The sequence below is a fragment of the Cervus canadensis genome, chromosome 15 (genome assembly GCF_019320065.1).
Source record: "Cervus canadensis isolate Bull #8, Minnesota chromosome 15, ASM1932006v1, whole genome shotgun sequence".
NCBI lineage: Eukaryota > Metazoa > Chordata > Mammalia > Artiodactyla > Cervidae > Cervus > Cervus canadensis.
The window spans coordinates 70,687,941-70,704,123 of NC_057400.1; the positions used below are offsets into that span (position 1 = coordinate 70,687,941).

General features: G+C 43.7%; 1 protein-coding gene across 1 annotated transcript in view; it reads left to right on the forward strand.

The window, feature by feature from the left end:
• The window catches only part of OCA2 (OCA2 melanosomal transmembrane protein), a 124,386-nt gene that overhangs the window by 53,455 nt on the left and 54,748 nt on the right, over positions 1-16,183 (forward strand). Inside the window, exons 10-14 of the mRNA XM_043487769.1 lie at positions 3,952-4,023; positions 5,231-5,296; positions 8,302-8,358; positions 9,409-9,533; positions 15,106-15,377. Of these exons, the coding sequence (XP_043343704.1) occupies positions 3,952-4,023; positions 5,231-5,296; positions 8,302-8,358; positions 9,409-9,533; positions 15,106-15,377 (592 nt within the window). The remainder of the gene's footprint in view (positions 1-3,951; positions 4,024-5,230; positions 5,297-8,301; positions 8,359-9,408; positions 9,534-15,105; positions 15,378-16,183) is intronic.

Genomic DNA, 16,183 nt, shown 5'->3' on the forward strand with positions numbered 1-16,183 from the left:
TTCCACCCATTTACATTTAGGTAATTATTGATAGGTGTGGTCCCATTGCCATTTACTTTGTTGTTTTGGGTTCACGTTTATACAACCTTTCTGCATTTCCTGTCTAGAGAAGATCCTTTAGCATTTGTTGAAGAGCTGGTTTGGTGGTGCTGAATTCTCTCAGCTTTTGCTTATCTGTAAAGTTTTTGAATTCTCCTTCATATCTGAATGAGATCCTTGCTGGATACAGTAATCTAGGTTGTAGGTTATTCTCTTCATTACTCTAAGTATGTCCTGCCATTCCCTTCTGGCCTGAAGGGTTTCTATTGATAGATCAGCTGTTCCTCCCTTTATGGTTCATCCCTTTGTGGTTATTTCGTTGTTTTTCCCTTGCTGCTTTTAATATTTGTTCTTTGTGTTTGATCTTTGTTAATTTGATTAATATGTGTCTTGGGGTGTTTCGCCTTCGGTTTATCCTGTTTGGGACTCTCTGGGTTTCTTGGACTTGGGTGGCTATTTCCTTCCCCATTTTAGGGAAGTTTTCAGCTATTATCTCCTCGAGTATTTTTCTCATGGCCTTTCTTTTTGTCTTCTTCTTCTGGAACTCCTATGATTCGAATGTTGGGGCGTTTCACAGTGTCCCAGAGGTCCCTGAGGTTGTCCTCATTTCTTTTGATCCTTTTTTCTTTTTCCTCTCTGCTTCATTTATTTCCACCATTTTATCTTCTACCTCACTTATCCTATCTTCTGCCTCCGTTTTACTCTTGGTTCCGCTCCAAGGTTTTTGATCCTCATTCTCATTTTCATTATTTTAAATTGACTCTTATTTATATTTTCTTCTGGTGTTTATTAACAGTTCTTGAATTTTTCAATCTTTGTTCCAGGCTTATTGTATCTCCATTTGTTTTCAAGATTTGATCATTTTATTATCATTATTCCTAATTCTTTTCCCGGTTGATTCCCTATCTCTCCCTTTTGTTTGACTTGGTGGGCATATTTTCATGTTCCTTTACCTGTTGGGTATTTCTTTGCCTTTTCATCTTGTTTAGATTGCTGTATCTGGAGTGGGCTTTCTGTATTCTGGAGGTCTGTGGTTCCTTTTTATTGTGGAGGATTAACCCAGTGGGTGGGGTTAGACGATTGGCTTGTCAAGATTTCCTGGTTAGGGGAGCTTGCGTCAGTGTTCTGGTGCGTGGAACTTGATTTCTTTTCTTTGGAGAGCAATGGAGTGCCCAGTAATGAGTTTTGAGATGGGTCTGTGTGTTAGGTGTGTCCTTGGGCAGCCTGTATGTTGATGTTCAGGGCTATGTTCCTGCGTTGCTGGAGAATTTGCATGGTATGTCTTGCTCTAAAACTTATTGGCTCTTGGGTGGTGGTTGGTTTCAGTGTAGGTATGGAGGCTTTTGGACGGTCACTTATTACTTAAAGTTCCATGTAGTCAGGAGTTTTCTGGTGTTCTCAGGTTTTGGGCTTAAGTTTCCTGCCTCTGGATTTCAGTTTTATTCTTCCTGTAGTCTCAGGACTTCTCCAACTGTACAGCACAGATAAGAAAACTTCTAGGTTAATGGCTAAAAGATTCTCCCCCGTTAGGGACACCCAGAGAGGTTCACAGAGTTACATGAAGAAGAGGAGAGGGAGGAGGGAGATAGAGATGAACAGGAGGAGAAAAAGGGGGACTCAAGAGGAGAGAGACAGATCTACGCAGCTGTCTGTTCCCAGAGTGTTCTCCGTAGCCCAGTCACCTACAAGGATTCACAGAATTGGATTGGGAAGAGAAGGGGAAAGGAGGAAATAGAGGTGTTCTGAGGTAGAAAACAGAGAGTCAAGATTGGGAGAGAATAATCTTCGGTTTAAAAATAGGGCTTCTCTCTTTTTTTTTTTTTGTAAGGTTATAGTGTATTGAAAATGAAAATTAAGGAGTAGTAGAGGAGTACTAGAGGACTTTAAAAGAAATAAGAGGAAAAGAAAAATAGAAAATAGAAGAGAAAAAGGAAAGAAAAAAAAGAAAAAGAAAGAAAGAAAAAGAAAAAAAGAAAAAAAAAATTTTTTTTTCCCCCCTAATTAAAAAAATCGTAAAAGTCTGTGGAAATGAAAGTTAAGGAGTAATGGGGGAGTAATAGGGGATTTTAAAGGAAAATAAAAGAAAAGAAAGAAAAAAGAAAAAAAAGAAAAAAAGAAAAAAAAGAAAAAAAAATGAGAAAAAAGTAAAATTACATCTAGGAGTTTCTCTGGAGCTGTTGCGGTCAGTGTGGGTTCGGCTCAGTTTCTGATAGCTCCTCGTTCCAGCTTACGCTTCTCGATATCTACAGGCCCCTCCGGTGTAGTCAGTGTTTCCTAGAGGGATTTTAATCTGTTGCACCAGTCCCTTCTGAAGCGGTTCCCTTCGTTTATTTGGCTTCTGTTTGCCGGTCTCTTCAGAGCCTCATTTCCGCCCTGACACAGGCGGGCGGAGGTGGACCCTTATTCAGGTAGCTAGTTCCGTCGCTCTGCGGGGCAGGGAGGGGCTTGCGCTGCCGGGAGTGGCTGGCGCTATGGGGACGGGCTTGCGCCGCGGGGATGGGCTGGGGCTGCCGGGAGGGGCTGATGCTGCTTTCTCCGTCTGTGCTGCTCAGGCTCCCGGCTGTTCTATATGGAGCGCGCCCCGCGCTGCGCGAGGTTCCAGCCCTCAGGTGTTCCACAAAAGCGCGGAAGGAAAAGCTGCGCCTGCTCTCTGTGCCTTCCCCGTCAGAGCGGTCCAGGCAGCCAGGGGCTTGGTGGGCGCACTCTACCCAGGTGTGGCGCGCCCCCTCCCTTCCGCGGACCCAGTCTCAGTTTCCGCTGGCGCCAGTCGGGCGCGCGCGCCTTCCGCCCTCCGCGTCCCCAGCCCCAGTCCCCGCCCGCGCCGGTCGGGTGCCTGCGCCCTGTGTCTCGCCGCGACCTTCCCCTCCCCCCTGCCTCCTGCCTCCGGCGGGGCTGGGCGGGTCCGCAGCCTGCGAGCTCCTCTCTGGACCCTCTCGGTCTCTTTGTTCTGCGAACGGCCGGCAGTGTGTTCGGGCCGGTTAATTTACTCTCTCTTTTGGTCTCCCACAGTTCAAGTTGGCAACTCACAGAAGTTCCCTCCGATTGTCCTCAGGGCACTCGGGCCGGACCCTACCCCAAGCAATGCCGCCTAAGAGCTCCCGGGATGGATCTCTGTCCTTAGCTCTTTTGTCTCACTTTTTATCTTTTATATTTTGTCCTACCTCCTTTTGAAGACAATGGGCTGCTTTTCTGGGCGCCTGATGACCTCAGCTAGCGATCCGAAGTTGTTTTGCGAAGTTTGCTCTGCGTTCAGTTATTCTTTTGATGAATTTATAGGAGAGAAAGTGGTCTCCCCGTCCTACTCCTCCGCCATCTTGGCTCCTCCCCCCTCCAGTGGTATTGTTTAAGGGCAGGCTGCTTGAGACGTAGAGCCCAAGGTTTTTGTTGCGGTGATTTTATAATCACAAAATTAATACACAGAAACCCCTTGCATTCTAATACACTAACAATGAAAAAATAAAAAAGAGAAATTAAGGAAACAATCCCACTCACCACCACAACAAATAGTATAAAATATCTAAGAATGAACCTACTTAAAGAGACAAAAGACCTGTATGCAAAAAGCTATAAGACACGGATAAAAGAAATCAAAGAACATGGACAGGTGAAGAGATACACCATGTTCTTGCATTGGAAGAATCAGTGGGAGACCTGGGTTTGATCTCTGGGTTGGCAAAATCCCCTGGAGAAGGGCATGGCTACCACTCCACTATTCTGGCCTGGAGAATTCCATGGATTGTGTAGTCCATGGGCTCTCAAAGAGTCAGACACAACTGAGCAACTTTCACTTTCACTTTCAATAGGTATGGTATAGAATGGCCAATCTTCACAGATACTTAGACCAATACAGGTTTCTGTGTGTTCTAAAATCCTGTGGGTTAGAGTAAAGTAATGTTCTATGCTTCTTTCCAGATTGTTCACAGAACACTAGCAGCCATGTTGGGGTCTCTTTCAGCTTTAGCAGCACTGGCTGTGATTGGTGATGTAAGTTGTAACATTTTGAGTCAAAGGCTTAGCATTTGATAGAATGTCAGCTTCAAAGACAGTCCAATAGTTAGATGTTAGCTGGTTAGTTTTTAATATACTATTTCACATTTCCTGTTAAAGGCATGAACTAATGAACTTTATAGCATTGATGAGCAATTAACATTTGACTTAATGACATACACCCCAGTGGTGTTATTCTCCATCCTAGCTGAGGAAAGGCTCATGATGGTCAAGTATTCATTCAGGCCATGCAGCTGAGCAATGTTAGAGCCAGCCATATGTTCAGTCCTTGAAGACCAGGGGAGGCCATCCTGGCTGGAGCAGAGAGGTGGGACACAGTGAGGTTGGGGACAGATATCAGGAGGTCCCTGGAAGTGCATGTCTGGTAGGTGATACTATCCCCTCAGGGTCTGAGCGTGTTTCACCCTGCAGGGACATTGGAATGAATGTAGAGAAGCAAGAGAGGCAAAATACTCTGGAGATGAAAGCCTGGGGATGTTTGAGGAGCAGTGCTGAACTGACCAAGGTGGCCACACATGGAACTTGGGATTGAGAAAGAACTCTGTAGAATTTCAGAGAGTGTTCTGAAAAATGTTTCTAAAGGCCAGTCAGTCAACCAAAGAGTAAAAATAATATGTGAGACTTTGTTAAGTTAGTTATTTATTGTTTTTTCTTTTTCTTTTTTATGGCTAGAGTTGGTATAAACAAACACTTTAAGGGTAAAATGTTCCAGAATCCTAAAACTTACACATAAACCTCTGTTGTTTTTATTAATTGTTAAGGAGTAGTGTAGTAATAGTTATTTAATTTTGGAAATAATTGATGTGGCACATGGCTTGTGCTACAGGAAATTCTCTGGACCACTGTGCAGTCCTCTTCCAACAACCAGGCTCTCCAAGTGCCCTCACTTCCCAGTCTGGGCTCCCAGTTCCCCATGATCCTACCTTCCCTTAGGGACAGGGACAGGGCTTAAGAAATCTGCCTTTCCCATTGACAAGTGCATAGTTTTGATGTTATGATGCTTTGGGTCACGACTATTTTTCAGTAATGATATAATAGGATTTCAAAGGCAAGTGGATGGTGTGATTTTTGTGATTTTCGACTCTGGCTTTGAGTGGGTTTTCTGTAAAGTGCACATGTTCACAGCTTATCACCAGGAGGATGATACCCAGGACTAATTGGTTAATTTGTTGTTTGATTGCAGAGACCCAGCCTGACCCATGTGGTGGAGTGGATTGATTTTGAGACTCTGGCCCTGCTGTTCGGCATGGTAATGACAGTCCTCCCAGTGGGACTGGGTCCCATGTTTTCTGTAACCTGGGAGTTTCTCTTTTGCTGCTGTCACTGCTAATTCTTAAGGACACCGTGCTTCCTGACTGTTAGGGCTTGATTGAGAAGTGTTTGCAGGTCTAGCTAATTTCTCCTGATGAGGAATGTAGTGATTGGTGCTCTGGTTGGTTAGCTGGAAAAGCCTAAGGCCTCTCTAACAGAGAAATAATCTTGCCATTGAGAAAATTTAGCAGTTTTTTGAGTTACTGTCCTTAAAATATAAAATGATATATCTTAAATAAATGAACCATATAAAGTTTTCAGTGATTGAAAAAGTACCTTTAATTATATGGATAAAGGAAGAAAGGAAGAAATTGTCCCTAAGTAATAGTTTGTTAATTTATCATATTTTCAAGTGACCATTCTACTGCATGCTATGAAGAGTGTCACCAAACCAACCTGTAGGAAGGAAATTTTAAGACATACTAGTGGGTTAGTGTGGAACATGAGTCATAAACAGATTTAATTGGAATAAGGGGAATTTGACAAGGGTCTGGACAGCAGTGGGAATGGCTCATGTGTTCTTGAGCAGACCCCACAGTGGCTGAGTGATCTGAAGGAGGGTATTGCCTTTCAGGGCTAGAAGACTCACCATTTGTAAAGCAGGTCTCTATATATACCCTCATTTCTTCGTTAGTATTCTCTCTGCTCTGGCACCATAGAGGGCTCTGCTGCTCTAGGCTTCAGTGTGATCCAAGGTAACTCTCCTTTGTGGGTGCAGTGTGGGATTCAGGCCAATGCTCTGAATCCAGGCTTTATAGAGAAACTAACGTTTGTATAGGGTTCTGAAAAGTAAATACGGTTTGGGCATACGGAAGGTGAATTGTTTTAAAAAAAAGCTTAAATGATTGGTGTATTAGTTTGCTGGGACTGCCATAATAAAGTACCACAGACTGGGTGACTTAAACAACAGAAATGTTTGGAGCCTCATAGTTTGGAGGCTAAAGTCCAGGACCAAGATGTCTGCAGTGTTGGTTTCTGCTGAGGCTTATAGATGATCATCCGCTCATGTGCTCACATGATTTTCCCTCTGGGTATGTCTGTGTCCTCCTCTCTTCTTCTTATGAGGTCAACAGTCATATTGGATTAGGGCTTCACTTTAATTTAATTACCTTCTTAATACAGTTATATTGGATTTTTAACAATGAATGACTTAATTTTTTCTCGGTTGGAATCAGTTCAACAAGGTTCTGTATAGAACTTTGGGGTGTGTGTGGTCCAGAGACAGTCTATATAACCAGACCCCTGTCTTTTTCACCCTGTTTCTTGCCAGTCATCCACCCATGGGACCACTCACCTAGTCCCTGAGTTCCAGTCTCTCTTGGGTGGTTCTGGCAGCAGACAACAATGGAAGACCACACAGGACCTACCCATTCACATTCATGTGTAGGTCTCATTGGTGTGAAGCACCACACTCTATAAATTGCCTCACAGTGGCCGTTTAGATAGGATGGACAATGATGGTCATTATAGACAAGGCAGAGATTTGTACTGTTTTGCACTGTTTATGTGCAACACAGTTTTGGGCCCACTATTTTCTAAAGTACTTTAGTTTACATAATTCTATTGAATTATCACAACAGCCTTACAAGGGAATAAGACATACAGAAGTAAGGTGAGAAAACCGAAGTACAGAGAATTAAATAAATTGTTTTGCTCAAGGCTCTGTTTGACTGTTTGCAACTCCATGGAGCATGCCAGGCTTCCCTGTCCATCGTCAAGTCCTGGAGTTTGCTCAAATTCATGTCCAGTGAGTCAGTGATGCCATCCAGCCATCTCATCTGCTGTTGCCCCATTCTCCTCATTCCCTCAGCCTTTCCCAGCATCAGGGTCTTTTCCAATGAGTCACTTCTTCGCATCAGGTGGCCAAAGTATTGGAGTTTCAGCTTCAGCATAAGTCCTTCCAGTGAATATTCAGTGTTAATTTCCATTAGGATTGACTGGTTTGATCTCCTTGCAGTCCAAGGGATTCTGAAGAGTCTTCTCCAGCACTACAGTTAGAAAGCAACAATTCTTCAGCACTCAGTCTTCTTTATGGTCCAGTTCTCACATCTGTACATGACTACTGGAAAAACTATAGCTTTGACTATATGGACCTTTGTTGGTAAAATAATGTCTGTGCTTTTTAATATGCTGTCTAGGTTGGTCATAGCGTTTCTTCCAAGGAGCAAGTATCTTTTAATTTTGTAGCTGAAGTCACTGTCCTCTGATTTTGAAGCCCAAGAAAATAAAGTCTGCCACTATTTCCACTTTTTCCCTATCTATTTCCCATGAAGTGATGGGACTGGATGCCATGATCTTAGTTTTTTGGATGTTGTATTTAAGCCAGTTTTTTCACTCTCCTCTTACACTCTCACCAAGAAGCGCTTTAGTTTCTCGTCACTTTCTGCCTTTAGAGTGGTATCATCTGCATTTCTGAGGTTGTTAATATTTCTCCCAGCAGTCTTCATTTCAATGTAACTACTCTTATAAAATTTAAGCCAGTTTAAAAAAATAAATAAATGTAATTTAAGTGAGTTTAAAAGTCTTAAAACTTTTAACTGTTGCTTGTGTGAGCACTTAGGTGCAAAAGGCCACATTCTATCCTATTTCCTGCCCTGTTTCTAGCTTTGTGACTGTGAGCAAGTCACTTTCCCTCTCTGCCCGACAGTTTCCTGGTCTATAAGTCAGAGAGTAATTATAACGCAGATGTCTACTGTGAAGTTCAGATGGAATGATAATGTACTTTGGGCACATATTCTTGGACAAATTTAAAGGTGCAAACCCTCTAGTAAGGGGCTTGATTCAGAGAGTTAGTAAGGGACCACACTCAGCAAAAGAGTGAGAAGTTTGAGGAGGTGGTAGCTGTCACAGAGAGGCCAGAGCTCAGGCGTGCAAGTGGTCACTGATGTCATTTCAGGATGGTGCTCTGAAACATTCTGTCTCCTTTTTCTCTTTTCCCTATAGATGATCTTAGTAGCCATATTTTCAGAAACTGGATTTTTTGATTATTGTGCTGTAAAGGTAGGTATGATGTGGCATTTAATAGTTATGTATCAATTGATACTTTTTCCCTACCATATTTAGTGAATAAAACTGTTTTAAGCAAATATTTTAAAATTCTGTCCTTCTTTTCAAAATCACTGCTGCAAACCTGGGTATAATTGCTGTGCTAAGTTAGGTGTCTTTGAGCATCACTTTCAGATTCTCAACAAATAACCAAAGAAGAGGATCAAGGAGACTAGTATTCAAGTTGAATATTTGTATGATTATGTTCAAATCGGCAGGTTGAGAGCTATGCACCAAAACTATTTGCACTTCAGAGGATCTAAATATTTTAAGTCATCAGCTTCTGATTACTCTGCTTTTAGGTGAAATAATTTCAATGATTACTTTATGACATTGAACCTATAAGCATTCATTTTTATAATTGGGACCCTGGGGAATCCCTCACCATTTTCTGACTGGTAGAATTTGTGTTGATCCTATCATCAGAGTTGGGAGGAAAAGACTAAGGCAGACTAGGGCTGGGCTTGAATTTTTTTTTTTAGTTGAAACTGAAAAGTTCTTTTAAAAAATTAGTTATTTAACAAAGCCTTTCCATACTTTGAATGAAAGAACCGTGTGATTTTTGCCAATTTTGTGCACTGTCTTGCATCTCCCAGGTAGCTATCTGGTCTCTTCCTCCCAACACCTTGGTACTAAAAGCAACCCCTAGATCCCCAAATATCAGCAGACTCTAGGGTCAGGTGAATCCCAAAGTCACAGCCCCGGCTGTCCAACCAAAAGGAGTGTGTAAAAGGATACAGACATGACAGGTTGTCACCTTATGAGAGATAGACCATCTCAGGTACTGAAATGAGAATTGGAGGGCAGGAGTGTAGGCCTGCATGGATTTAGAAGTTCAGATCCAGCCATTACCGCTTCATCTAGGCAGGTTTAGGAGTTTGTAGGTCTAAGTTTTAATCCTCCATGTAGTGTTTACTTAGACCCTTAGTTCTTAGAGTCCCTAATGAAAAGTTGCATCTGTTTTCTGACACCATTGATCCTAGCTTGTTCTCTATTGCATACCAGGCATACCAGTTGTCCCGAGGAAGAGTGTGGACCATGATCTTCATGCTGTGTCTCATTGCTGCTGTCCTTTCTGCCTTCCTGGACAATGTCACAACAGTGCTCCTCTTCACTCCCGTGACCATAAGGTATGCAAAGTGGCCCTGTGTGGACATCCGGCCAGCTGATGGCAGTGTGTGCTGGCTGCCCTCCTCCCACACGACTGGGTCTGACCTTGCCCTCCTCCCACTTGATTGGGTCTGACCTTGCCCTCCTCCCACATGACTGGGTCTGACCCTGCCCTCCTCCCACATGACTGGGTCTGACCTTGCCCTCCTCCCACTTGATTGGGTCTGACCTTGCCCTCCTCCCACACGACTGGGTCTGACCTTGCCCTCCTCCCACTTGATTGGGTCTGACCTTGCCCTCCTCCCACATGACTGGGTCTGACCCTGCCCTCCTCCCACATGACTGGGTCTGACCTTGCCCTCCTCCCACTTGATTGGGTCTGACCTTGCCCTCCTCCCACATGACTGGGTCTGACCTTGCCCTCCTCCCACATGACTGGGTCTGACCTGCACGTCCGCTGGGACTGTGGCTCTGGCTGCACGGCTGTGATGGCAGTAGCAGTGGTTGCAGAAATGCCTACAGGAATCAGCACACTCAAACACTTCTGTCCTGTGGGATGGAGCATCAGGGGCTAGGAGTTCTACTCCACGGGCTCTATGGGGTTCTCAGCCAGAGAGCAGGAGGTAGGGCTACTGTCTTGCTCTGGCAGGATCCTGTGGGATTACTGGAGGGTTGCGTGACCTGGGCTGGCAAGGCCTTGCAAGGTAACTTTGGGAAAGAGAAATTCAGTTTGATTCCATTTTGCTCCTTTTAATTCCACCCATTTCATTTGTGGGACTGATTGCCTGGGGCCTCCTGGGGTTTGGGCTTCAGCCTGCGATTGTGCAGCTTCTTCCAAGGTCCTGGACCTACACTTTTATCTAGACTTTATGTCCTTTATTTTAAGGATGGTTCTTAGCATATCATGGTCTTCCCCTGCTTAGACTCAACCTGTGCTGGTGCTGGCTGGTTCTAGAAGGGTCACAGGTACACCTGGTGGCTTCTGGGAAGCTAGGTAGTGAGGACATTTAGACAACTCACTTCAGCTGCACTGATCTGGGTTGTTTCATCAAAGGATTTAAAACAAGCTAGTGTTCTGAGGATTCTACCAGATAAGAGATTCTCCTGCATATGAGGCATGAGACAGGCAAGTTCGGTGTCACAAACAAGGGGCTACTTCCAGAGCTCAGGACTAATTCTGGGTGATGCCTTTGGTGTTTGGAAGAGTAGTGACCCTCAGAGGAGGAGTGAGTTAGAATGTGGAGAAGGGAGAGGAGAAGGAAGGGTAGAGAGGAACAGAGAGTTAGCAGCATCCTGTGGATTGGCCTGCAGTGTTATGAATTAATCCATTGCCCAGGCTTCTGCAAGCCTGGCTGCATTGTCATGGCCCATGTGCAAGCATGGATTTGAGGGGCAAGATGCTAGATTTAGCTTTGCTGCACAGGGGGTGCAGCGCCTCCTAATACCCAGAGGTATAATTCTTCTGAGGGTAAATAAAGCATATGCTAAAACCAGCCCTGCCCCTGGACACCTCAGCGGGCAAGAGGCAGTTCACACCCACCTCCCTCCAACCAGGGCAGCTCTGCTGCTGACAGTGGTTTGAAACCATCTCACAATGCACCAGATTCCAGCAAGTCACCACACATGCTGATGATGGCACCCTGATTCTCAGCATCCCTGGACAGCTTGCACAGCTGAGGGTTGTCTCAGCCTTGCTGGAATTTGTGTACATCCTCACTCTGCTAGGAAATGGCTTTGTAATTTTATGTGAGAATCAGTTCAGTTCAGTTGCACAGTCATGTCTGATTCTTTGCTATCCCATGGACTGTAGCATGCCAGGCTTTCCTGTCCATCACCAACTCCCTGAGTTTGCTCAAACTCATGTCCATTGAGTCGGTGATACCATCCAACCATCTCATCCTCTGTCATCCCCTTCTCCTCCCACCTTGAATCTTTCCCACTGAAAGGTTGTTGCTGAGCCATGAAAGACACCAGGACTCATGGCCTCTGGAGAAGAAGAATTCAATCCAGGGTCAGTAACGAGGCTTGATCACTCAGAGCTTTTGTGTATTTAATAAAGTTTTATTAAAGTATAAAAGAGATAGAGAAAGCTTTTGACATAGACACCAGAAGGGGGCAGAAAGAGTGCCCGCCTGCTAGTCTATACCTATCAATGAGTTGTTAATTAGAGAAAGGAGATGATTCAAAACTCAGAGTGGCACCAAGCCCCTCAACCACAACATGCATTTTGAGATAACATTGGCACCAGGTGAATCATCCCAGGCCATAAAAGGATCCACGTGAATCTTGAAGAAAGGCAGGTTTCCAAGTAAATATATGGTTTCATTAACATAGATTAGGAGAACAATGTATGAGTAAAACATACAGGTTTCTTGAGCCCTTATAGGTTCTGAGTCTTAAGCAGAACTTGCTTAAGACTTGAAGAGAGAGTCTAGGGTAAATACACAGTTCATTAACATAGCTTAAGAAAAGCATTTCCATAAGAAAAACGCATTGGTTAGCTCAAGGTTTGAGAAAAGTTAAGTTCAGGTGGAGCCAGGTGTTGTCATGGCAACATAGAATTTTAAGAGAAGCCTCCTTTTAATTTTGTATAGAGAAGGGGAAAAAAATCAGACACTCATAGTTTGTTTCCTCCTGCCGCTTAACAGAGAGATAAGAAACATTTGACACTTGCAGCCTATTTCCTCCTTTTGGAGACCCCCCTAGCCTTCCTGCCTGTTACCCTCTCACCAGCATCAGGGTGTTTTCCAATGAGTCAGTTCTTTGCATCAGGTGGCCAAAGTATTGGGCTTCAACTTTAGCATCAGTCCTTCCAATGAATATTCAGGACTGATTTCCTTAAGAATTGATTGTTTTGATCTCCTTGCAGTCCAAGGGACTCTCAAGAGTCTTCTCCAACATCACAGTTCAAAAGCATCAATTCTTTGGTGCTCAGCTTTCTTTATGGTCCATCCATACATGACTACTGGAAAAACCATAGCTTTGACTAGACAGACCTTTATTGGCAAAGTAATGTCTCTACCTTTTAATAAACTGTCTAGGTTTGTCATAGCTTTTCTTCCAAGGAGCAAGCATCATTTAATTTCATGACTGTGGTCACCATCTGCAGTGATTTTGGAAGCCAAGAAAATAAAGTCTGTCACTGTTTCCCTTGTTTCCCCATCTATTTGCCATGATGTAACGGGACCGAATGCCATGATCTTAGTTTTCTGAATGTTGAACTTTAAGCCAACTTGTTCACTCTCCTCTTTCACTTTAATCAAGAGGCTCTTTAGTTCCTCTTCGCTTTCTGCCATAAGGGTGGTGTCATCTGCATATCTGAGGTTATTGATATTTCTCTTGAAAATCTTGATTCTGGCTTGTGCTTTATCCAACCCCGCATTTCACATGATGTACTCTGCATATAAATTAAATAAGCAGAGTGACAATACAGTCTTGTCATACTCCTTTCCCAATTTGGAACCAGTCTGTTGTTCCATGTCCAGTTCTAACTATTGCTTCTTGACCTGCATACAGATTTCTCAGGACGTAGGTAAGGTGGTCTGGTATTCCTATCTCTTGAGGAATTTTCCGTAGTTTGTTCTGATCCACACAGTCAAAGGCTTTGGTGTAGTCACTAAGCAGAAGTAGATGTTTTTCTGGAACTCTCTTGCTTTTTCTGTGATCCAGCAGATGTTGACAATTTGATCTCTGGTTCCTTTGCTTTTTTCCTGAATCCAGCTTGAACATCTGGAAGTTCTTGGTTCATGTACTATTGAAGCCTAGCTTGGAAAAATTTGAGCATTACTTTACTAGTGTGTGAGTTGAGTGCAATTGTGTGGTAGTTTGAACATTCTTTGGCATTGCCTTTCTTTGGGATTGGAATGAAAACTGACTTTTTCTAGTTCTTTGGCCACTGCTGAATTTTCCAAATTTGCTAGCTTATTGAGTGCAGCACTTTAACAGCATCATCTTTTAGGATTTGAACTAGCTCAGCTGGTATTCCATCACTTCCTCTAGCTTTGTTTGTAGTAATGCTTTCTAAGACCCAGTTGACTTCACACTCCAGGATGTCTGGCTCTAGGTGAGTGCTCACACTATAATTGCTATTATGTGGGAATAGCAATTCCATTTATTAGTATACAAATTACATCTTTCATGATTAAAGTATTGGTGTGCTCAGATTCACTGTTTATATTATACTATTATATTCCTTATGACTTGCTAAGCTTAATCACATTTCTTCTGCCTCTGTCTGGATTGAGTAACATTAGTCTTTAGAGTTGGGCTTCCCTGCTAGTTTAGATAGTAAAGAATCCTCCTGCAATGCAGGAGAGCTGGATGGAGAAGATCCCCTGGAGGTGATACTCATTCCAGTATTCTTGCCCTTGGACAGAGGAGCCTGGTGGGCTATAGTCCATGGGCAAAGAGTCGGACATGACTGAGCGACTAAGCTCAGCACAGCACACCGTCTGTGTGTGGGTGGTTAGACACCCCAATCTGGTGTTCTTGATTAGTACACACTGATCCTTTTCCTGCTAAAAGCAGAGCCTGGAGCTTCCTTAGTTGAGAGCTGCTGCTGCTGCTGATTGGAGCCTGACCCTCTTTTTTGAACTCCCTTCTCAACCTCTGCAGAGCTCTGTAGACCAGTCCTGCTCAGAAGAGCTGCTGGCTGTACTCTGAGCTGGGAGATAGTAGGAAGGACCCTCAAGGCACTTCCCTGGTGGTCTGGTGGTTAAGACTCTGAGCTTCCATTGCAGGGGGCGTGGAATCACTCCCTGATAAGGAAACAAGATCCCTCATGCCACAAGGGCACCCCCGCCAAAAAAGGTCCTGGAGTGCAGCAGGGGCTCCCCTTGCTGCCAACATCCCGACTCAGGCCTCGCTTCTGTGAGAAAGTGGGCAGTGTAATGGGGGGGGGGTGGAGGAGACACCATGAGCTTTCCCCCAAACTTTCTTTAGAGTAGCCTTTCTCAACTGTGTGCTCAGTGGACCAGTTGGGGAGCTGTAAATGCTGCTGCTTAGGCCCATCTCCAGGGGTTGTTCTGTCATGAGCTAGGTAGCAACACTGTCAAGATCCCCAGACAAATCTAGTGTTTAGCTAAGGTGGAAAGCCATTGCTATAGAGTGTGTACTCCTTGTTAGGATTCAGCATGGTGCCTCAGTACTTGAAAAGGTAAGGTGGGTAAGGAGCCAAGTTGGCAGGTGTGTGTGAGCCGTGGGCGGCAGTGCTTTCTGCTCCAGCCCCACCTTGACTCAGAGGGGCCTGGTGGCAAAGACACGTTCCTCTGTGCCACTTCCGGGCCTCCAAGGGAGCCTGTATACCGAGTGCTTCCTCCAGACCTGTGGGGGTGAGGCAGGAATGTATTTTCACGTGGATGGTTCAGATGGACTGTGTGTTAACCTTCAGAGAAGTCTGGTGCTGAGAGTCAACTTTATCCTGGAGCTCTGGAGCACTGTTGCCATTGTTTACCCCTCAGCATTTGCCTTTCCCGTGGATGTGTGTGTGCATGCTTCTTGTACCTGCAAGTGCTTTGAAAATATCTAGGTTGCACATGTGCCTCTCACAATATGAATACTGGGACTATTTTCATTTTCCTTCATTTATGACAGATTGTGTGAGGTGCTCAACCTTGATCCAAGACAAGTCCTGATTGCAGAAGTGATCTTCACAAACATTGGGGGAGCTGCCACTGCCATTGGGGACCCACCAAATGTCATGATTGTTTCCAACCAGGAGTTGAGGAAGATGGTATGTATCACTATAATCAGATTGTTTTCAATTAATATAGACCCCAGCTTACTTGCACATTTAGTAACATTTTACCAACACAGATATCACTTCTTATGCAGTGTTCTTGGTCATCTTGAGAGTGGGAGGTTAGGTGACTGATCCTCTAATGTGGTGGTATGAATTGACTTCATTCTCATTCTGGTAAAATTTTAAGAAAATGATTACATTTTCTATTTAGTCATAGTATGCTATAATATATTAATGGGAATTGAGGTTTCTTCCAACAATATTAAGAATAAAATGATCTGCTCCCTCTCATTTTTCAACTGAGGTGGGTGAATAAGAACTTAAGTTCTTTAAGATAAAGATGAGAAAATGAAGGTCTTTCAGGATTTTTGGTAAGCTCTTATAAATATTAATGTATAATTTCTTGTAAACAAAAATAAAAGCAAAGTATTAAAGAGAGTGCAAATGGTATTTTACATATCTTAAAGTTAAATTATACAATTAATTTTCATTTGTCATTCTCTGATCCTTAGGATTTTCTCAGTATCTCTTCTCTGAAGTATCAGTAAAAATGCTTTCAAATTGGTGTCACTTATTATAGGTGATACATTTATGCCTGTGTGTCTCTGAAGTATGGTAGCATGTTTGTGTATATTTGATGTCTTTCATAAAAATATTTAAGTCTTTGAGAGTTCATGGCTCTAAGGTGTTGAAGGGCATTTTGTGGGCCTACTGTGTTCTAGAGATTCAGGGCACAACTTAGACACTTTGGCTAAATTTTAATGCTCCCTGGTTGCTCTGAAAGCCAACTGTGACGCTTCACCAGTCTTGCTGCATGAGCTGAGCGGCAGGCCCCTCCTGGTCACGTCACATGAGTACACCAGAAAGTGTGTGAACCCTATAATCCCTGGAATTTGCTTTGGAGGCATCTGTCACCCAGGATATGTTGCA